This window comes from Coenobita brevimanus, chromosome 96 (assembly GCF_032717465.1).
Source record: "Coenobita brevimanus isolate Jiangsu-jjx chromosome 96, ASM3271746v2, whole genome shotgun sequence".
Classification (NCBI taxonomy): Eukaryota; Metazoa; Arthropoda; class Malacostraca; order Decapoda; family Coenobitidae; genus Coenobita; species Coenobita brevimanus.
In genome coordinates this window covers 21,257,807-21,281,443 of record NC_137049.1, presented here as the reverse complement: position 1 = coordinate 21,281,443, position 23,637 = coordinate 21,257,807, and the positions used below count along the sequence as shown (strand labels likewise).

The 23,637-nt window shown below is 41.1% G+C and overlaps 1 protein-coding gene across 1 annotated transcript in view; it reads left to right on the top strand.

The window, feature by feature from the left end:
- The window catches only part of Cont (Contactin), a 187,067-nt gene extending 163,782 nt beyond the window's left edge, over nt 1-23,285 (top strand). The window contains exons 8-29 of the mRNA XM_080283189.1: nt 379-521; nt 1,469-1,646; nt 1,930-2,130; nt 2,451-2,553; nt 4,452-4,633; nt 5,535-5,710; nt 6,045-6,156; nt 7,000-7,143; nt 7,484-7,618; nt 8,128-8,309; nt 9,657-9,698; nt 10,014-10,097; nt 11,516-11,654; nt 12,848-13,002; nt 13,518-13,649; nt 16,223-16,312; nt 16,941-17,126; nt 17,441-17,626; nt 18,839-19,007; nt 19,805-19,938; nt 20,757-20,940; nt 23,085-23,285. Of these exons, the coding sequence (XP_080139315.1) occupies nt 379-521; nt 1,469-1,646; nt 1,930-2,130; nt 2,451-2,553; nt 4,452-4,633; nt 5,535-5,710; nt 6,045-6,156; nt 7,000-7,143; nt 7,484-7,618; nt 8,128-8,309; nt 9,657-9,698; nt 10,014-10,097; nt 11,516-11,654; nt 12,848-13,002; nt 13,518-13,649; nt 16,223-16,312; nt 16,941-17,126; nt 17,441-17,626; nt 18,839-19,007; nt 19,805-19,938; nt 20,757-20,940; nt 23,085-23,212 (3,185 nt within the window). The 3' untranslated portion in view covers nt 23,213-23,285. The remainder of the gene's footprint in view (nt 1-378; nt 522-1,468; nt 1,647-1,929; nt 2,131-2,450; nt 2,554-4,451; nt 4,634-5,534; nt 5,711-6,044; nt 6,157-6,999; nt 7,144-7,483; nt 7,619-8,127; nt 8,310-9,656; nt 9,699-10,013; nt 10,098-11,515; nt 11,655-12,847; nt 13,003-13,517; nt 13,650-16,222; nt 16,313-16,940; nt 17,127-17,440; nt 17,627-18,838; nt 19,008-19,804; nt 19,939-20,756; nt 20,941-23,084) is intronic.
- The last annotated feature ends 352 nt before the right edge of the window (nt 23,286-23,637 follow it).

Here is a 23,637-nt window from a genome sequence, read left to right as displayed (position 1 = left end):
GTTTGAAGAAAAGAAATTTGAAATGTGTAATTAGATTTATAACACTGTGAGAGTCTCAGCTAGGACTTTGACTCTATGCACAGTCACTAAAAAGATCATTGAGTGAGTGTACTTGTGGCTGAATGTATCTTGCCTAAGAGTGATGAGTGTGTGGCCAGTTACTAAACTTGCAGCCAGATTTCACTTTCTTGGTATTGTCTCCTGGGGTCAATGGTAGCCACCCATCTACTACCTCAGAATAGGCACTGTTGTAAGTCAGGGATGTGGTCCAGAATATCACAGCATTTCCATACAGCTGGTACTGTAAGGAGATACTGATCCCCTTCCAATGCCACATAATCATTACTGATGAGCCTTCACATGTCTCTTTACCCACAGCTGAGGGTTACCCACATCCAACATACGAATGGTTCAAAGAAACTTATGAAAATGAGGAGTTGGTAGCACAACCTATAGATCCTTTGCTTGATCCTCGCTTCACTGTGTCAGGGGGTACACTCATCATCAACAATCCTAAGCAGGTCAGTCACTTGGTGTTGCCAAGATTTGTGAATCTTGTGTGGTTGTGGCTGGACAGTGTGAGATCTGTCAGAAAAATAATTACTGTATGTGGTACTGTAAGAAGAGACCCTAGCATGGAAAGAAATGCATCAGACTACAGTGTTACACTTCAAATGAAATTTGTAAGCAGTCATGCCACATCTTACAGTTTCATATGATTTTGATTGATTTCTTCTTGCAGTCATGCTCTGGAATTAGAATTCTTTACTTCAATGATATATATATATATATATATATATATATATATATATATATAAAATGCACTAACCATCCACTCACTCGATGTAGTGCTGCTCTCGGGTGACTGCCCTTTCCTCTCGTCCTTTCTACTTTCCTTCCTTCCTCTTCTGTCTTTCTTTCCTTCATTCTTTCCTCTTCCCTCTGTCTGCAGGTGACTGTACACTGAACGACAAGCCAAATGGTTTCCTGTACACCAGAAAACCATTTACTACGCTAGGTAGTAACCATATAACTAAATTATGGCACCTAGTGCTTTAGTGGGTATTTAAGGCGCTCCATTTGGATTGAGCCTGGGCAGGTTTATATCCAAGGGGTGGTTGGGGTTTATTGCTCACATAATGCCAATCAGGGATGAGTGAGGTAGATTACTCTCATCGTAAATGTCAGGACCAACTTGCCTAGCCTCTGGCTCCTATGCTCCTCATGGGGCAACACAGAACTGGATGATGAATGAATGAATAATGACTCCAAAATGCATGCATGCATCAGCCTTGGTCACATAATGGTAGCTCTCCTCCCTGCTTGACCTCTGGCGGCATTCCTATTCAGTCCCTTATCCCAGAGGCCATCCTTTTTGACTACATCCCAGGTTTTCTTCGGTCTGCTTCTCACAACCCTACCCGCAGCATTCACACTTTTTACCTTCCACATCCCTCCTTATTGCCAGGTTGAGGACCGAGGAAAGTATCACTGCCGTGCCACCAATAAGTTTGGGTCAATCACATCCCAGAGTGTCCAGATGTCTTTTGCCTATGTAGCCGAGTTCAACCTCAAACGTTCCAGTGAACCTGGCAATCAGTTCTGGGGCAAGGCCATTTACTGTGACCCTCCACAACATTTTCCAGGTCAGTCAGCAGTTACTTTTCCTCACTGCCATGCAAATTTCAGTGTTCTATATTTCTCCAACAAATACAGGTGCCAGGACTTAAAGTCCACTCTCGTGGGGAAATTCACTTTCTTAAGAATTTTATATTTCCTCACTGAAATCAGTGGCTAGAAATATATCCTGCATTTGTATGCAGACCATAGCTATTCGGTGCATGACAAAAATGAAGATGGTACAAGATGGTAATGTGTGTAGAAATTTTGTAGTAATACTGTTGCTAATAAACCCTCAATCTCCCTTAGATGTTCGGTACTATTGGGCTCGTAACTACTTCCCAAACTTGGTTGAGGAGGATCGTAGAACAATGGTTTCTTTTGATGGAAATCTCTACTTCTCCTACCTGGATTTTATTGATGTGGGCAACTATTCATGCAATGTCCAGTCCACTGTCTCCGGCATTGGCAAGAATGGGCCTTTCTTCAGTCTCCAAGTATCCCCTCACCGTGAGTCCAAAACAGCAGTTCTGGAGATAAAGTAGAAACAGTTTTACAGAGTTATTATTGAATGCGAGGACAGCAGACTTATAGTAATTAGTTTTGATTTTGCACTGATATCATGCAATACAGTTGTGGTAAAAATAATTTCCTTGTGATGACTAAATACCATAGTACACCAGTACCAACTTTTCACAAGGGATTGTAAGTACCCTGTATACTGTATGCAGTACTATACATACTGCAATTTTTATACATTTTTTAAGACAAACCTTTATTTAGCAAGGAAAAAAGTATTGTAACCTTTATTAAAATATTCCTTTCTCCAGCCAACTATCAACAGCTGAAGTTTGCCAACAACTTCCCCAAAGCTTTCCCTGAGGCCCCAGTCAGAGGAGAAGATGTTAGACTGGAGTGTATTGCATTTGGATAGTGAGTTTTGTTTGAGTACCCCTTTTTTAAAATACATAAATATATAACTATTAGTATGCAACATTCGCCTTTTAGTGCCTGCTCTGTCCAGAGTTATGAAAATAAGAATACAGTAGCACAAGAGACATCTTTATTACAAATCTAATATTCATTTTTTCCCTTTAAAAAATGCATGGAATATAAAAATCCGATTTGAACATTTACATAAGTTTTTCATTATCCCCAGCACTCAATTCACTGTTGATTTTGTATCACATGGTTCCCAGATACAATGCAAGTGCTGAGTGTAGGTTGTTGTGTCATTGATATTCAGTACCACATTGGTCAACTCCCAAGAATTCTAAACTACCCATACATGATGAGTTCATTATTATATTATTACCCATTCCTTTTCCCACAACTTTGACCTCAGTCTTTCTACATGCCAAATAATGTCATTATTTTAAACTTACCTCTATCCTCAAGTTTTTGCTATTCAATATTAAGATCATTTCAACCCCGTCATTATGATGATGTCTCATTTTAATGATGCAATTACCAAACAGTTTAATTCAGCATAGGAAACACTAACTTGTAGGTAAGTGATTAATGATGGCTGTCTTTAATCCCTCCAGTGTAGGGGTTCTCTACTACAGTGAATAAAATTGTCTGCTCGAACTTGATACCCAGAATATAACGAAAAGGCATTAACTTTCTCTCCAGTGACATCTATCTATCTATCTATCTGTTGCCTGATGCCTCAATCCTGTTTGGGGTGGCCACAAACAAATCGCCTCCAAGTCGCCCTGTCCCCCGCCATTTCACTGCCCTGCTCCCAACTCACACACCCCCTCTCTCATATACCTCTCCACCCCATCCCTCAATCTCATCCTCGGCCTCCCCCTCCTTCTTCCCCCCTCCACCTCCCTCACATACACTCTCTTCGTCAGTCTTTCACCCTCCATCCTCTCCACATGGCCAAACCACCTCAGTGTGTTCCTCATAACGCTTCCTATCACATCCACATCAACACCACAATGCTCCTTTATATCCTCATTTGTCAGCCTGTCTCTCCATGTGACTCCACAGGCTCCTCTTAAATAACTCATTTCCACTGCTCTCACTCTTGACTTGTGTCCTTCCAACAATGTCCAAGCTTCACTTCCGTACGTTAGAGTTGGTATCACAATACTGTCATGTAGTAACTTTTTCACTTCCATGCTCACTTCCCTGTTTCTTATCACTGCTTTCAAAGAACCAGCAACCTTTCCTCCCTGCTGTACCCTTTCAAGCACTTCACCCTCCAAACCTCCATCCTTACTCATCACACTACCCAAGTACTTAAACGTACTCACATTTTCCAATTCCTCACCATCCAACCTCGCTGTACATTCACTGACTTCACCTCTCTCAAAGACCATCACTTTACTCTTCCCTACATGCACCTTTAGATTCCATTTCTTACACACACTCAAACTCATCCACCAAGCCTTGCAGCTCCCCTTCGTCTTCACTCAACAACACAGTATCATCTGCAAACAACAGTACAGGGAGTTTCCATACACTATCCTCTCTCACCAGGGCCACTCCAACATCCACTACCCTACCTTGTACCTCTTTTATTACCCCATCCATGTACAGATTGAACAACCATGGAGACATGACACATCCCTGTTTCAAACCAACTTTCAAGTGACATACCAGTACTTAATATTGTATTATTGCTACCACCAGGTAATTTTAATCAGTTTTAGAGAGATTTGAAGGAGTTAGATTTAGCCTTCATTAAGCCCTTCAGTACTAGAGGTCTGTCCTAAAGTAAATAAAATCATCTAGTGGTTGTAAGAATAAAATACGGTAATATAAGTACATCACTGGATTAGAATGTTTAACTTTTTACCCTCTTTCCACCCAACCAGCCCTGTGCCCTCATACAACTGGACGCGACGGAGTGGACAGCTGCCTCGAGGTTCCCGCATGGAAAACTATAACCGGGTCCTGATCCTGCCCAGTGTGGAGCCCTCAGACATGGGAGACTATGTTTGTCGGGCTCAGAACTCTCGGGTGGCCATTGAAAACAGCATTGCTCTCAGTATCCAAGGTACGGTAGGCATGACAGCAGAGTGGTAGGTAGGCAGGATGTGAAAGGGAAGGATTACTGGAGTTTCTAAAACTGGTTTGTTTTCACTTGATGGGACTGGACCTTTCTCACAACTTGAATACTGTACTGTACAATACTAAGTTGTGGTTGCATGAAATTTGATGAGCTTTAGTTATGAGGCATATATTACACATGGCCATCAGCTGAGCTGAAAGGGTTTAGGAATCTTTGTCATATTAGAGTACTGTACTTGAGTTGTTTTCTTCTTCCTTTGGCAGTGAACTGAGAATACCTACATCATAAGAAAGATGATATTAATTGACCCTCGCAGTGATCATATCCACTTGCAGTAATCCAATCTTCATTAAAATTCCCTCTGTGCTAAGGGATCTCTGTATGCAGCATGTGGTGGGAGTGTAATGTTGTATGGTAATGAGACCTGGGCAACAAAGAAAGAAGATATTCATAGGCTCAGACATACAGAAATGACAATAATTAGATGGATGTGTAGTGCATCCATCAATGCAAGCCCTGAGGGGTCTAGATTGTGGTTGAAGAGTTGAGAGGAAGTTTGGAACCTGAATGTATTTATGTTGGGATGAGAAGGGGTAGATTGAGATGGTTTGGGCATTATTGAGAGGATGGAGGACGACAGTTGGGTGCAGAAGGTGAGAAGTGTGAATATCAGAGGTTTTGTTGCAAGAGGCAGACTGAAAATGACTTTGGACTTGGTCATAGAGTGTGACCCCAGAGATAAGGGGACTGAATAGGGAGACTGCCAGAGATCGAACAGCATGAAGAGCTGCCATTATGTGATAAAGGCCAATGCATGCCAGCATGGTGGAGCCTTCATAGACAATATTATACAGTATGATATGAACGACATGATTTTTCTCTGCAGCCAAGCCTAGTTTCACCATCCGACTTCATGATCAGTTCATTGCTGAGGAAGCTGACCTTATGTGGGAGTGCGAGGCATTTGGCATCCCTGACGTTGATTACCAGTGGCTTCGGAATTCTGAAAAACTTGTTTTTGAAAAACTGAATCAGGATGAACAAGCACGCTATGATATTGTGGTAAGTGAGATGAAAATGGAAATTGTCTTTTGTGTGAATGATTGTATAATGAGATTCATCTTCCTAATATCAGTGATATGTTGCTTTTCTTGGAGGTAATTCCAGCTTTTTAAATTGCACTTTGTTTTCAGCATCTAACTTTTAAAATGTAATACTGTACATGTATTACCACAAGAATAACATAGTAAAAAAAGACTATTATACTCGTGCATCAAAAGCTGTGTTTGTGTATGAAGAGGTTAGATTCAGAACCATATTCATTCATGCACTGTTAACTTTTTTTTTTTCACCTAACTACTAGCACTGATAATACGCAGACTGTTTGCAATTTCAGGATAGTATGTTGAAGATTAAGAATGTGAAAGAAGCAGATGAGGCAATGTACCAATGCAAGGCAACAAACCAGTTAGGATCAAGTTATTCCTCTGCCCAGCTGAAGGTTCTGAGTAAGTTTTGTGAAAGGATTTGTTTGGTTTAGTACATTTTGTTGGTTGGTTAGCGGTCCAGGAAAAAAAATATCAGGTAATTCTACTTCACACAGTCCAAGGTTTAGTGAGGTTTGGAGAAATGAGGGTGACAAATTAATTTAAAGATTATATTTTAAGTTGGAATTAATGAACTTGATTTAAAATGTGAAGTAATACATTCTATAATGATGTCACAGTGATGCTTTAATTTGCACCTCAATCTTTCCCTCATGACTATTAATTTAGCTGTAATTGCAAGAAACATACTTTGTAATAAAAAATAACCAAACCTGATTTGACTTCTCTGATAGGAAGTTGCATTGCCACTTCCTACAGCATTATTAACCCACCCCATTTACCACTGAAATATTGGGTAAAACAGATTTAAGTACTTTGGGGAATATCCAGAAATGGGAGCAGAAAAGCATATGATACTTCTGTTCCTGCTTCTAGATCCTTTTCACAATATTCATTTTAAGTGAGATGTACAGACAGGGTGATGGTGATGATATACAAAGTACTCACAATTTGGGTGATAGTAATGATGACCTCTGACTTCTGTGCAAACATGGTCCCCCCCATCTTCCCCCCAAAAAAATTGGGTGTTGTACATCCTTTACCAATATTTATCAGCATAATTTATGTATGGGAAATAGGATTAGGATGATAATGAAACAAGGTTAAGTTGATGGTGGTGATGGAACTTGGGTGGGCTGATAGTAATGGGGTTAGTGATTATGATGGAACAGGCATAGGATGGTGATGATGATTATGATGATGATGATGATGATAAAGTTTTGACCTCTAACCTTCGCTGTGAAGAACTGGCCCCAACATTCCAAAAGAAACCCCTAGAGAGCGAGATGTATGCAGCAGAAGGCAAGAATGTGACCTTGGTATGCAACCCTGAAGCTGCACCCAGGCCAAAGTTCACGTGGCGTCACCGCGGACTTGTAATTGGCAATGGTGAGTTGAACTGTGGTGAGGCTTATATTATCAGCAGCCAAGGATGTTCCCAAGCACCTCATCCTTAGCAGTTTATTATTGTGTATTACACCTTGGGATTTAATTGTCATTCTTTGTGAAAAGTTTAATTCAGTTTTAATTCTGGTGGGTCATCCTTAGCTGCTGAATAATACTGTCTGGAAGTAGGCAGCACAAATAATATGCTTAGGTGTTATGCTGCCCAAAAGCATTAATTGCACATAGCATGGCCTTCCTGGGCAAGTAGCTACTAGTAACATGAGAAGGGAAGTCTGAGATAGTAACATAATTCAGTTTTTAATATTGCTCATTTCCATGAAAGGTGGTCGTCGGCGAATCCTGCGTAATGGCAACCTAGTCATTGACCCAGTGTCACGTGAGGATGAAGGCAACTACACCTGTACTGCTGAGAATGTCTATGGTTCAGACACCAGCTCTGGATATCTTTATGTCTTACGTGAGTTCAGCGTTGGTTGAGTGAGTTTAACATTGCTTGGTTGAAGGAATATGGATAGTAGAGTGATGCACAAATTGTTGTACTAAATGTTTGATTAGGAGGAAGCAGATAATTTTAAAAGACTAGATAGAAATATGTTTGGTATTTGAGACTGTTGTAATAGTATGACCAGTATAGCTTTAATGTGTACTTAAAGTCTTACATGGAAGTTTGTAAGTAAATCCCACCCTGTTTATTGGTGTGAAATTATTAAGTATTGTGATGGCAGTAATAAATGTAACTGAGTTCTATATTACCCCAATTTAGAGCATAATAGCACAGGGCTTGGCTACTGTGGTTCACAACAGTTAAGGGTAGGAGATCTGATTATACCCCCGGTAGTGTTTTACATAATAGCAAAACCTCTGGCCTCCATTAGGTTTGAATGCATCACAGACCACAGTCCTTGCCATAGTTGAGAGCTTTACCACCAGGTGATGGAATCTGACTTTATTCTTGATACCCACCAGGCAAGCCAGAGTTCTACCTCAGTCCACCTGAGCTGGTGACTAGTTCAAAGGGTGACAACCTGACCCTGGAGTGTGAGGCATATACTGACCCTGTACTGGACACAGCATATATCTGGCGCCATAATGGTCTGCGCATCCAACTAGATGATACTGAGTACCTCCGTTACATTGCATATGAACAGGTTTGTGATGCTTCAGTGTGGGCAGTGCAGTGGGTACTCAGATTGTATTGGATGTTGCATGACTGTGGTTTGTGGATGATGAATAGTATGTTCTTCATAATTTTTGGTTGCACTTAACAATAATTACCAGGACACTTGATGATTTTGTACTGGTTGATGATCAAATATTTTACATCATGTGTACCTTGGGAATGGGAATACTATCCATGTATTTCATGTTCATAAAAGGTGGCCAGAATGGGATGGGAAAACTCCCTTCCTCTTTGTACAGGTGTGGGTGTGTTGCAACCCTAGCAACACACCCACACCCACTTGCACTTGCACTGCAAACAGCTTCATGCAACTTATGGCACAGGAGGGGGGAGAGAGAGGACATAGGGCTTCCTCCCTTCATATATGTGTCAAGTGGGAAAAGAGCTGAGCTCTGGATATCCTTATATTGGGTGGGGTAGATGATGATAGCGTGTGTTTGTATTTAATATCCTTGGTGTTTGAATGTGATCTTTTGATTACTGCTTGTAATGTGCAGTATTTCTTTAAATCAAGGAATTTAGTTGCTGGTGTTCTGTACAGCTAATTCCCATTGTATTAAAATTAAAATAATTATGTATATATTTATTTATTTATTATCAGACTTTGGTTATATGATAGGAGTGGCATTGTACAGGTTCAGTTGTCCAATCCTTGATCAACTTATGGTGCCATACCCCTTCACCTAGCACCACAGTATGAATATGGTGAAAGGAAGAGAATGAGATGGAAATTTTTTGGTTGCAGCTGTCCATTAGCAGTTGGTGTCTGGGACTTGAAGAGATGAGAAGAATATGATATTTTAATGTGTAATGGAAAAGGAACTAACTAGTCATTGTAATGTAATACTTTGGTGTGATTTGTTATAATGAGAGTTTGCTGTACAGTATTATACAATGTTTTTGTTGTCTTTCACAGCTAAGACATTGTAAGGAACCAGTTTCCTCCCAAGGCATGGTATAAATACAGCCCTTGTTAAGCCACTCACTACAATAACAGTTTTTTGTAGTTAATTTTGATTTGCCAGATTATATTTAGCTTGGGGGAGACTTTTGGTAGTTAAGGGATTAGAAAGAATCTTTTTGAACTCATTCTATATGAGGACTTTTATTTTATATAGCTTGAGAAGACTTCTTGTAGTGAATGGGTTAATATACTGGCTATTTCTTTACTTTCCTTCAGTTATTGTATGTTTGTATTTTGCTTGCTTTTGTTAGGCCTGTAAGAGGTTGTGTAGTTGTTTTCTTGATATTTGTGTTTTAGAAGTAAGCTCCAGCGTGTTGTGTTTGTTTTATTGATTTGCTTGGCTCTCCACAGGGTTATGATTTTGACTATGAGAGACGCCTGTATAACCTGTATGTAAGTATGCTGCCAGTGCAATTCATGTTGACCTTACAGTGGAGTATGCATTGTAAGGTGCTTCATATCTGTGGCCCATAAACTTTACAGTATTTAAATTTATTATTGTATATGCAATAAAGTACTTCAAGTAATGCATATGGAAACATGATCATGAAATCCTAAAATTCAGCAGTCATGTCTATGCAGTATAGTGCATTACTTACCTGAATACAGTACTGTATTAATCATTAAATTACCTGAATACAGTACTGTATTAATCATTAAATATCAGTATAACAAGATTGCATGCTTACTAACATCATCCCCCCACAGGATAATCCATACGAGTCCTCGATTATCCTCCAGCGTCGTGCGCAAGAAGTGTACGTCAGTAAGCGAGAGCCGCCATACGAGAAGGTACGTACAAATGCAGTATTTTATCATAAATGGAATATAAAATTTTTGAATTCTGAAACCTTTTCTGTACTTCTCCTTTATGTTAATGGAGAATTATGGGAATCAAGGGCTTTCTGAAAGCTTTCAAAAGTTCTTCCTTTCAACAAAGCAAAAATCAAGATCCATTAAATCTGAGGTGTGAATTCCAGTTAATCTTGTAGCCAGAGTGTCTCCTGTTATTTTAGTCTGCCTGATGACAGAAAGTTTTATTCAGCTTAGGAAGGTGAGGCTGGGGATCTGACAGATCAAGCTGGATGGATGAAATGTTGTGAGAAAGGGTGCATGATCAGGGATTTGGCACTCCTTTTTAATGTGACAGCATTCGGACTGACTCTGTCAGATACGTTTATGTGAAGCTGCAGAGTGATGAAGGTTTTGGGCGTATCAGATGGAGCCAGGATTCCAGGGGCTTGAATGATGAGTGAATGGAGGCATGGCCCATTGGATTGGACAGACTTAGGCTGTCTGGAAGTTGTTACTCATCACCCTGCCGTATGGTGGGAAAGGAGGTCCGGATGATGATGATGGGGAGGAGGAAGATTGTCCATGGATTGAAAGTGTTTTGGACAATCAGTTGACTCTGATGACCCTTGATCAATTTTAATTATATTCTGCTCTTGCCAGACAGTTTTATTCATATTTAAAAGTGGAGGAGCCCACCATCCACTCACTCAATGTAGTGCTGCTCTCAAGGTCTACCCTTTCCACCGTCTTTCCTTCCATTCTCTTCTGTCTTTCTTTCCTTCATTCTTTCCTCTTCCTTCTGCCTGTGGGTGAGTCTACACTGAGTGACAAGCCAAATGGTTTCCTGTACACCAGAAAACCATTTATTGTGCTGGGTGGTAACCATATAAACAGATTTTGGCACTTGGTGGTTTTGTGGGTAATTAAGGTGCTCCAATAGGATTGAGTCGGTGAAGGTTTATATCCAAGGGGTGGTTGGGGTTTGTTGCTCACATAATGCCACTCAGGGTTGAGTGAGGCTGGTCACTCTCATCTTAAATATCAGGACCAGCTTGCCCAGCCCTGGGCTCCTACGCCTCTCATAAGGCAACGTAGAATTGGATGATGGATGGAAAAGTTATTAATTATTCTGATACTTCCAGATGATTTAATTAAAATTATCAGACCCCTGTGCTATTCCCTTCTACTCTTACTTGGCCACAATTGCCATCCTTCCTTCTTCAGACCTGAGTTGTAACAACTGATTAACAGTAGAATATGATGTTAGTCATGGAAGAGTGCTGTGGGAAGGGTATAGAGTCACAGCATTGTCTTTTTCAGCCACTGAGCTGCAAAAGGACAAAAATCTAGGCCAAGGTAAAGTAAAAACAGTACTGTATAGTGAAGCTGTTAGATTGATGCTGTTTTGTCTGCAGGGATACCGTGCCGGCCACCTGCGCATCGAGAACATCACCCTAAGCGATGCTGGTGTGTATGAGTGTGTTGCCATGACACCTGTTGCACGCATTGCCATCTCCACCACACTCATTGTACATGGACCTCCAGGACCCCCAGGTACGGCTTGACTGTACAGTAAGTCATCTTTATAAATTGGCATAATTATACAGTATGACTTTTAAAAATCCATAGTAATTTTCTGAAAATTTATCTGTTACTGTACCACTTTATTCCAGTGACATTTTCACTTTACTCTTGCTACTTTCATACATTGTATTCAGCTGAAGAGAGACTTACAAATTGTGTGAAGTACAGCTTTTGTTAACCCATTTAGTATGACTAACACACTGCATGCTATTGCTTCATCCAACTTGCTCACTCACTGAGTCCAGACATTCAAGCTGAGAGTGGCAAATCACCTGTCTTCAAATTACTGTTGAGGACTAAACCCCATCCATTCCTCAAATTGAAACCCTCATGGGCCACATTGGGTTGGAGTGCCTTAACCCATACAGCTACCAGGTGCCCACTCATAAACTATATGGTTACCACCCAACATATTAAATTATTTCTTGGTTTCAGGAAACCTTTGGGTTGTTACTGTATATAGTCACATGAAGGTGGATGGTGAAATAACTTCTCAAGATGCTATAAGCCACCTTCCTAGTATATATGCAATTTCTGACTCCAACACTGAAATCCACTTGATACTTGAAAATGCCTCTGTATTTATGCACAGCAAGTCATTTGTGTATAACAGAACAGTTAGTACTACATTATGAAAAACAAAGGCCAGTTGTTATCAGGATCAGAACCATGGCTGAAAACTTGGCCAATAATTGGTATTATATTGGAACAGACATATTCTTATGTAATACAAGTTTTACGGTATGCACATAGGCCCACCAGTAAAATTTCTGGCTTTTCCAAACCGTGAAACTATGTTTTAAACACCACATTCTTTCCACAGTCGTTAATGTTGGACAGAATTATTTGATGCTAACAAAGTGAATGTCATGTTCATTGTGGATGATGGTGGGAACTACTGATTATCCACAACTCCACTTTTTATTTTCCAGTTAGCAGTACTAAGAACACTGACGTGGCTTGTAGTCAATGGTGTAAGAGCTATAAGCACATTTTAGCTATTTTATTCAGAAATAGAATATCTTTTCGTACTTTTGTATCATTTATTTTTGGTCTTCATTGACTGTAACATAAAAGTACACTATGGACAACATATCTATGTCTTCTTCTGTTCTTTTATTAAAAGGGTGAATTTTCACCTACTATCCCTATGCCTCACCAAGGTGGTGTGACTGCAGTGGATCTAACCAGCACCAGTGCAAGGGTGCAGTGGACAAATGGTGCGAGCAATGGCCGACCAATTGAAACGTACAACATCCAAACCCGCACACACTGGACCATGAAATGGTATACTGTGGCTGAGAATATTGTAGCAAAGGTTAGTTATGGTCAGTAATCAATTGTTATTTAAGTTCTGGTAACAGTTCAGAATCATGTCAGAAAAAAAGTGTAAAGTGACTGAATATCTCAAAGATTGTTTGTAAGAATATAAGGTATTTAAAGTAAAAGTAAGAATAAGAATACAGTAATCAGAATTTGTCATATCAATGAAGAATATCAAGCAGCAGTAAGAATGGGATAGTATTACCATCATCATAATCATCTTACACATTTACTTATATGAACAGTTGTGGTAGATCTAGAGTAAAGCTTTTCATCTCACTAGACATGAATTAGAGGATGAATTTTTTTTTCTCACCTTATATGACAAACAGGGAATGCACATTCTACATTTTACAGCAATTTTCTGGTCACTGTTCCAGAGAGGGGATATAAAGTCACAGCCAAAATTTACCAGTGGCCTGTCAGTTTGAGAGCATGCTTTAAGTTAGATTAGAAATTTAAAAAATAATCTGCAAAATCACAGAAATTAGAAGTTTGTCTGTTTTGCAGGAGATTGACTCAAGTAATGGTCGGATGGAGTACCAGCTGGGTGACGTTCTGTCCCCATGGGCCTCCCATGAATTCAGGGTTCAGGGCATCAACAGTCTTGGCCTGGGTCAATTTTCAGCACCTTCCCCACAGGTATTCATTTATTTCTTTGCTATATTAATGTCTGCTTACAGCACCTCTACCGCATACACAACTTACTATACGATGGGATTACGTTGTGATACCCCATTGCACAACTAATTATTACATGATGAGGTCGATATAACATGGGTTCACTGGGGATAGGGACAGGGCCCTCAACCACAAAACCTAAAATCAAAATAGACCTTACCCATTTAGGCTGCATTTCACACACAAAAATTTAGCACTTCAAAATTGTGCACTACACTATTTGTTACACACTTGTCCCGTTGTCTGGCAATAACAGTAGTGTTTCAGTGGCCTATCATGCACATAATGGAAGGAAAGGCAGATGATCACAGCAAAAATAAAGACTGGGTGGCCATCTTGGCTCAATCAGCTTACTGGGAGCTGTGTACATGCAGTAGACATGATTTGTCACAGGTTTCAGCTTTTCAGACAAAAAGTCATCACTTCACTTAATATTGCATACTGCACTATTCGTTAAGTACGAGGTGTGTTCAAAAAGTATCCAACCTTTATTTTTCGTGCGTAAACAAACGAAGCTAGGGAGGCGTGGTTTGGTGCACGTATGTAGGCGATCCTAATGCGCATGCGTGAATTTTTTCCCACCAGCAGAAGCTGTCATTCGACGGCAGACCGCCAATGAGTGAGGAAGTGTAAGTGAGCGCCGTCGGATTTTCTTTTTTGACAAAATGACGGAAAAACTTGAACAACGCTAATGCATCAAATTTTGTGTAAAGCTTGGCGATTCCCAAGTGTAAACGATCCGCAAGATTCAACAGGTCTTCAGGGACGAAGCAATGGGCAACACACAGATAAAGGAGTGGTACAACCGCTTCAAAGATGGCCGCACATCAGTGGAGAGTGAAGCTCGTTCTGGTAGACCCTCAACATCCCGAAATGAGATCGTCATTGACCAATTGAGAACCCTGGTAATGCAGGATCGTCGAATCACGATCAGAGAACATGCAGACGAGGTGGGCGTCAGCATTGGATCCGTTCATTCCATTATGAAGGAGGATTTGGGCTTCAGGAGAATCTCATCGAAGTTCGTACCAATGCTGCTAACGATTGAGCAGAAGCAACTCCGTTTGGAGATTTGCACAGGACATGCTGGAGGCTGTCAACAGCGATCCCAACTTCCTCAACACAGTGATCACTGGCGATGAGTCCTGGGTTTATGAGTATGACCCAGAAACCAAGTTGCAGTCATCACAATGGAAGCATCCAACATCCCCGAGGCCAAAAAAAGCAAGGCAGGTCCGCAGCAATGTCAAAGTCATGCTGACCGTCTTCTTCGACTCCAGTGGCGTGGTTCATCACGAGTACGCACCACACGGCACAAGCATCACCAAGGAGTATTACCAAGAGGTTCTGCGTCGCCTTCATGACGCTGTGCGACGCAAACGGCCGGACCTGTGGGCAATTGGCAGCTCCATCACGATAACGCACCCACCCATTCTTCACATTTGATACAGAGTTTCCTGGCCAAACACAACACACCTGTGCTTCGTCAGGCTCCCTACTCTCCCGACATGGCTCCGTGTGACTTATGGCTTTTCTCCAAGCTGAAAATTCCCCTCAAAGGGACCAGATTTCAGTCCAGAGAAGACATCATGTGGAATGCGACGGACCAGCTGTGTGCCATCCCAAAAGAAGCGTTCCAGCGCTGCTTCCGACAGTGGCAGAACCGTTGGGAGAAGTGTGTGGCAGCCCAAGGGGACTACTTTGAAGGAGATTAGTGTAAGTTTGTTGTATCTGGATACAAGTATTTTTTATGAACAAAGATCTGATACTTTTTGAACACACCTCGTACTTGCATTTTTACTGTGTTTGGCAGTGCCAATGGCATTTCAGTGGCCCATCATGCACCAAATGAAACAAAAGGTAGACGATCACATGAAATGCAAACACGGGGTGGCCATCTTGGCTGGGAGGCATCATTCTAGCAAATTTGCAATCATTTTTCCTATAATGGGTTTAATTTTTTTTTCATCGTTACAGGGATTTATTGCACAGCGAACAATCATATATGAAACCTGACTAATTAATTGTGGCGCTGAAGGAAAAAGAACCTAGTTGTACAGTACCTCCTACACTACATACAGCACCTTATGTCCTCTTATATCACAGTGTCAGAAATAAAATGTTTATTGATGAATATTCATGAAGGAGGAGAGAAGGGGAAGGTTTCCAAACAACCACAAAATAATTCAACGATTTGCCTTTGGTTGCTACACCTCGTTGTCTGTGCTTTATTTTGCAGTATCATGGTCATTCAAAGATGCCTCAAATTTCTTAACTGTATCAGATGGTGGGCAGATATACAGTATATCTAGAGAGTGTTTGCTGAAGTGGAAGCTTCACTTTTACTGGATTTTGCCTTTGCAGGGTAAACAGTTCCCCCATTTTATTGGCTTTTGTTACACTGTATCTGATTTTAACTCCAACAGTATAAAGACTGAACTGATTTTAATAAATATTTATGCTCTAGTATGCCAAAATTATTAAGAACAGATATCGGTAACTGCAGTATTTTTTTTCCCCCCAACCTCAAATAGGCTAACACTCGGCCTGATCGTCCCTTCACCACCCCGACCAACCTTGGAGGAGGTGGTGGCAAGACTGGTGACCTCACCATCACATGGGATGTAAGCTGAGTGAAATTTGTGTATTTTGAGGGTGTGTGGAATGTGGTAAAGTTCTATGGGGCATTTCTCTACTAAGCATATTGATAGAATAACAACGTCAGCAGTGTACGATTGTATCCAGAGACGTGGGTGTAACTGTCAGTGATACAGTTCTGTAATGCACACCCATTTTGAGTCAGGAAAGTTTCCCTTTTTGATACATCACCCAGAAGATAACCAGCCAAGTACAAACACATTCTCACAGTTGTAGGGAAGAAAAAATAGTACAAGTAGCCTTTGTACTGTAGCTATATTAATGACATCCACAAAATATGCAGTAGTTAAGCATCGTACTGTACCACCTGAGTATAGTATTGAGCACTAACACTTTATGCAGACTTCTGTATAGTAAAAGTAGAATGAAGTTCAGTCCCTGTCACTGTGCAGTAATTTTCAGCAGTCTTGTGGAAGAATACTGTACATTAGTTGGAGCAGTGGCCTTGCATGTAACACCCAACAAATTAATTCCAGAAGGGTTAGCCGTGAACTTTCTGAATTATAATGTTTCTAGATATGATGGATTCCAATTGTTGTTAAAATTGACATAAAAATTAGTACAGCATAGGCTAACATGATCTTCCATCGACAGCCACTCCCTGGGGAACACCAGAACGCACCAGGTATTTACTACAAGGTATTTTGGAAACGCACCGTCATTGACCCTGAGACAGAGTTCCAGAGTGAAGTGCTACGAGACAGAGGCAATATTGGCATGCACGTAGTTGATGTCAACCCTATCAAGTATTTCTACACTCAGTATGAAGTTAAGATTCAGGTTAGTAAAGCAGAAGTAAGTCAAGATGAAATATTATGATGATGTTGACCTTTCATGTACTGTATTTATACACCCAGTATGAAGTTAAGATTTGGATTATAAACCAGTACAGTAGATCAGCATTTGAGAAAAATGAAGGTAATGGCAGAGCTAATAGTTTATACGAATATGTAAGCTATCCAGTTTGTTTAGCAGTTATCATTTGCAGAAATAAATGTAAAAAAAACAAGTCCTACATCTCTGCACTCCCAGTTTTCCTGGGAATTGAAATAAGGGTGGTGGTGGTGGTGGTGATGATGATAACTGTACTTCAGGCCTGGAACGACAAGGGTGCAGGTCCAATCAGCGAGCCAGTTGAGATTTTCACTGCAGAGGATATGCCTCAAGTGCAGCCTGCGGAGGTATCGGCATATGCCCATAATGCCACTGCTCTTAATGTCACATGGCAGCCCATTGAACCAACAAGAGACAATATCCGTGGCAAGCTCATTGGATACAGGGTAAATAGATTATCAGTAAATTGTGTAAGCCCCCTTAATTATTACCATACATCTGACTTGTGTGCTTCAGTAACAGAAGAAAATACAACTTACAAACAATCCACTGTATCCACATTGTAATGCAGCCTACTCACCCCCTACCCCTGTACACCACAACAAGCTTCCTAGCATCATGCACCTCACTAATACAGTTCAGACAGTCCTTCAGCATAACCTGGAATCCACAGGGTTCAATTTTGGCACTCATGTACAGAAATGACAGTGATTAGATTAATGTGTAGTGAATCCTTAAATGTGAGGCCTGGGGGAGCTATTATTATGACTGAAGAATTGAGAGGAAGGATGGGACTGGAGTGTACTGGTGTTGTGATAAGAAAGAGTGGATTGAGATTGTTTGGGCATGTTGAGAGGATGGAGGTTGGCAGTTGGGTGCGGAAGGTGAGAAGTGTGATTGTTGGGGATAGAAGTGCGAGAGGCAGGTTGAAAAAAGACTTGGCATGAGGTCACAGAATGTGACCTCAAAGATAAGGAATTCAGTGGGGAGACTGCCAGAGATCTAGCAGCATGGAGAGCCGCCATTAGGTGACCAAGGCAGACACATGCAAACATATTGGAACCTTCATAAATGATACGATACAAAAATTGGGACACAGTAACACAACATTGACCTATCTGATCCCAGAACCTTCATTCATTCCATTACTTCTGTCATCACAAAGTGATTTACAAGTACCATAGCCACTTTCACAGTCTCATACTTGTCATACAGGCATGCTGAGTTAACACACATGCAATCACTTTCTGGATACATACTGAGATATTACTGTATAGTACACCATTCCCACTGCTATGAGGACTGTGGTAATATTTCTTCACAATCGGTATATACTGTACTATTCGTACTGCTTTGAGGACAGTGGTAACTTTTTTTGTCAGTACTGTACTACTCGACTGCTTACATGGCTCCAAAGTTCATGCATGTGGGGAGAGTCTGAAGCGTACAACTGTTTACCAAGAACACTAAGTATTGAGATGACTTGTAATTGTAATACAGTAATTCCTAAATTCCTTGGGAAACTGGAGTTAATTTGACAGTCTCTTCCTAAAAGTAGCTCTTTCCAAGAATGCAATTCAAGTGTTGTATTGAGAATTCTTATAATGTACTATACCGGCCTTTGTTCCACACTAACTACTCATTTCATATTTTTCCAGATCAAGTACTGGCGTCGTGATGACAATGAGACAGATCATATTATCAAGCTGCAGCGTGGCACTGAGTCGCATGGCCTCATTGTAGGCCTCATACCCAACACCTTCTACTGGGTCCGTGTTATGGCATACAACCAGGCAGGCTCGGGACCAGAGAGCGAGAGGTTCCTGGGTAGGTTACAGTTTTGTATTATATTGTGGAGGGCTATGCCTGCAAGATGGACTCAAGATTCTATGGGTATGAATGGTGAGTAAATGAGTGTGTGGCCTATTTCAGTGGACATGTCTTTAATTTAGTCTCCCCCCCCTCCCTCCAGACGTGTCATCTAAGAAAGCACAACTTTTTCCATATAACTGGTACTGTAAAACGAAGGAACTTAGCAAGTAAAATATTAGGAACTGGAACTTCTACGGACAATTTTTGCTCAGTTGCATAGAAGTGAGAATATTGAAATGGATGGGAAGGGTCTCACTGAGTGACAGAACTCGGCCTACAATGCTGTGAGAGAGATTAGGAAGAAGAAATGATAGACAGGTGATGCAAATCCGAAGGTGGAGATGATCTAGACATGCATAGAAAAGGGAGGAGGATGTATAGCAACAGGTGGTCACAGTTATATATGTGGAGGAATGAATGACCAGAGGCAGATCAAGTAAGATGTGCATTGAGGTCCTGTGTGGAGACCTTTGCACTAGAAGATTGAATAGGGCAGTAGCTCAATATTACACCCAGTGAGAGCAGCCATTGAGTTAATGGACCTACCAAACACATTAGCATGGAAATTGGTGCCTGACATTCACTTAAAAGGATGGTTAAGGAAAGATACTGCAGAGTCTTTCCATACTTCAAAAACAAATATTAGTTAGGGGGGGAAAATTTTGGTTGGCCATGTTAATTCACAGCCTAGGTTCGTGGGTTCCTGGCCTTGCACATTATGATGTAACGTGTAAATTACTTTTCCTTTGCAGAGAGGACATGGCGCCACCCTCCTCTGATGCCCCCAAATGCAGTCAAAGTGTATCCTATCAACCCCAGCACTATCAGAGTCACATGGCGAGGTGTTACTCCATCACCTATCGAAGAAGCACTTATTGGCTATAAGGTTTGTTTCATGCTAATTTATTAGTCTTCCCACCATTCTTGCACCCTTTCTGTTGTATATTTGAGTCATACTACACACTCTGCCACATGCTTCACATTTTATGATATTTGCTGCTGTCAGGTGTCTGCCCTTTCCTCTCCTCTCTCCATTCCTTCCATCCTCTTTTGTCTTCCTTTACTTCATTCTTTTCTTGTCCTTCTGCCTACAGGTAACTTTACACTTCCTCTTCTGTCTTTCTTTCCTCTTCCTTCTGCCTGTGGGTGACTCTACACTGAGTGACAAGCCAAATGGTTTCCTGTACACCAGGAAACCATTTACTACGCTGGGTGGTAACCATATAACCAAATTTTGGCGCCTGGTGGTTTAGTGAGTAATTATTGCGCTCCAATCGGATTGAGCCGGTGAAGTTTTATATCCAAGGGGTGGTTGGGGTTGATTGCTCATGTAATGCCACTCAGGGATGAGTGAGACTGGTCACTCTCATCTTAAATGTCGGGACCAACTGCTTAGCCCCGGGCTCCTATGCTCCTCATGGGACAATGTAGGATTGGATGATGGATGGATGGATGGATGGATACTGTACATGCAAAGTGCAGGTCTACATACAGTACAGTGGGTGAAGTTGTATTATGCTGGGTTTTATGGTGTTTAAAGTTTAACCCTCATTTTTCTTACCTCATCTAGAGATACTGTATAGCTATACCAAGACATAAATAAATAGGAGCTTCTGCCATTAACGTTGGTGCGTTAGGGATCTAACTATTCCTATTTGTAATGTGCGTCCTACGCTTTATCATTGGTGATCTCCGTTTCTTCAGGTCAAGATTTGGGAGGCAGACCAGGATTTCACTAAGGCCAACGATACTTACGTTTATATTGGGTCACCACTGGAGGCGTATATCTATAACCTGGCACCCGGCAAAGTTTACATGCTCAGAGTCCTCGCCTTCTCAAGGGGAGGTGATGGCAAGAAGTCATCACCACCATGGAAGTTCCAAATGGGTGAGTAAAGTACAGTAGATTCTCAAATTTACACACAATTTGGTACTGTAAAGAACTTGTGAAATTTAAGTTGACTAAATTAAAATGGACTTCTTATGGAGAAAAAAAAAAAAAAAAAAAAGTTGGATACCTAGGGTGATTGGTGACAACACAAATAAAGTTTTTTCTCTTTAATTCTCTCTTCTTGCTCCTTCCTTTGGACATGAAAACAGTCTGAACAAAATTTTAGCTCACCAGTTCCACTACCTCCCTCTCAGCATACCAGTATTCATTTTGTTTTGTTTATAAAGGCTCCAGCATGCTTGCATGCATCAGCCTTGGTCACCTACTGGTGGTTCTCCATGCTGCTCGATCTCTGGCAGTCTCCCTGTTCAGTTCCTTATCCCTGAGGTCTTACTCTATGACCTTGTCCCACATCTTTTTTGGTCTGCCTCTTGCAACCCCACCTCCAACATTTACACTTTTAATTTTCTGCACCCAACTGTCATCCCCCATCCTCTCCACATCCCCAAACCATCCCAATCTACCCCTCCTCATCACAACACCAATGTACTCCAATCCCATCCTTCCTCTCAACCCTTTTATCTTAAACCTAGCCTGCCTGGGCCTTGCATTTTTCAAGGATGCACTGCACATCCACCTTATCATTGTCATGTCTGTACAGTATGTTTAAGCCTACAAACATCTTCGTCCTTGATTTCCCAGGTTTCACTACCATACAGCATTACACTCCTAACACGTCGCATACGAAGATCCCTTAGTGTTCTTAGTGTAAGTAGAGGCAACAGCTCTCTGAACTTCCTCCAACCTCTCATCATAACCACATAGCTAGCTCTCACCCCACTTCCAGCATATAACATGACCCTCAAATAACAAAACTCCTGCACACAGTTAAGAGACTCTCCAGCAAGATCAATCCTAACACGCTTGATAATCTCTACATGGTCTCCCCAACAAACGGAACAAAAGAAATCAGCATTATTCCACAGCCAACCTCTAATACCACTACATCTCTTATCCAACAACTTCTCACAAAACTACACAAAATGGAGTTACTTTGCACATCCATAGCTTTTTTTTTTTTTTTTTTTTTTTTTTTTTTTTTTTTTAATGTGTCCGACTCTGGGCAAAGGCTTCAGGGCCTATATCTCGGGGGCAGTAGCCTGTCCCAAAGCCCAGTAGTCCTCCTACACCTCCACATGTCACCACTTCGGCGCTAACACCCACCGTCCATATTGAATACATGCTAGGGCTGTCTCATACAGGACTGGTGTATTGGTATTAGCGGGAGTATTTTTACGACATGTCGGCGGGTCATCTGGTAGACCAGGAAAGTCTGCTTTTAGGAAATTCAAATCCTTAAACTGTTCCCTGCCCCAGCCAGGATTCGAACCTGGGTCCATTAGGACTGCAGGCCGCCTCTCTACCGATTCAGCCACCGCCTCCCCCAAAGCACAGGCACACATGCACACGCATGCGAGTGTGCGCACACACACACACACACACACACACACACACACACACACACACACACACACACAACCTGACAGTGCATCATGAGTAACCGTAAGTGAAGAAGTGTTAATTCATCAGTTTCATAGTAATGAAACAACTTTACGCGAAACTGCTGTAAATGTGACTAACTGTTGGGCATTTGAACTCATCCAGTCCAGTGATGTGTTATATTCATTTATTTTTGCTAACTCCAGCTAATATTTAATTATTAAGGTTTGGGAAAACCTCTTATGGTGAAGGGTTAAAGGAGGGCTTATTTCTAACCTCATCAGTAATAAAAAAAAAAAAAATAATAAATAAAAGGAACACAAGATAGCAAGAATACAATTTAAGTCACTGGATTGAAGGGGTTGTCAAGAAAACATTATTCCTGAATTTCCATGTCTGCTCTTGTTGCTACTTCTATCCTGGTCATCTGTACATCTTCCCATTTGACTGATTATGTCTAGTTTTCTTCCTTTCCATCTATTGTAAGTACAGTTATTCTGATATTCCTTGCTTTTATACCATCTGTCATTCCTCTCCTTGCTTCTCTCTTTTTTTCCCTTTTCATTATCTATATCATACCTTATCACACCTCACTATTTGGTTACCATCTCATCCCAAATTAATACCAGCTCTTATTCCAGGTGACACAGACGTACTGCGTGGGGAAGCCCCGACTCCAGATCTGTATTTTAACTCCAGCCTGGCTGTTATGTTCTTCACTGCCCTGCTTGCTCCACTGCTTCACTCCCGTCTCTTCCAACATCACTAACACTCCATGGCAATGTACTGTTCTGTATGAACACACACCACTGATAGCTCACTGTACATGTGACATGATGTACTTCCAGTATGACTGCACTCATTCTCATCAAATTAAATTAAGTCATTGCACCTTTGGAGCTTTAAAACCAGGTATTGACAGAAGTATTACCAGTGACTGGCAGTTATAATGTACAGTATTATCAAAAGCAGCTTCAGGCTAAAACAAGCAGTCTATTTACTGTATGATTCAGTTTGATGTCTCCTTGTGTTTATCTAGAAAGATCTTGAACATGCTTGATTTGGCAGTCTTGTTCACCTTGTGACAGTTCTTGCTACATGATCTCTGGTAGCATCTTCGTTCAGTCCCTGGACGCGGAGGTCATAAAGGCCTTCTCCCTGAAGATCTCGTTTTCATGGTGCTCTACCCTCCAG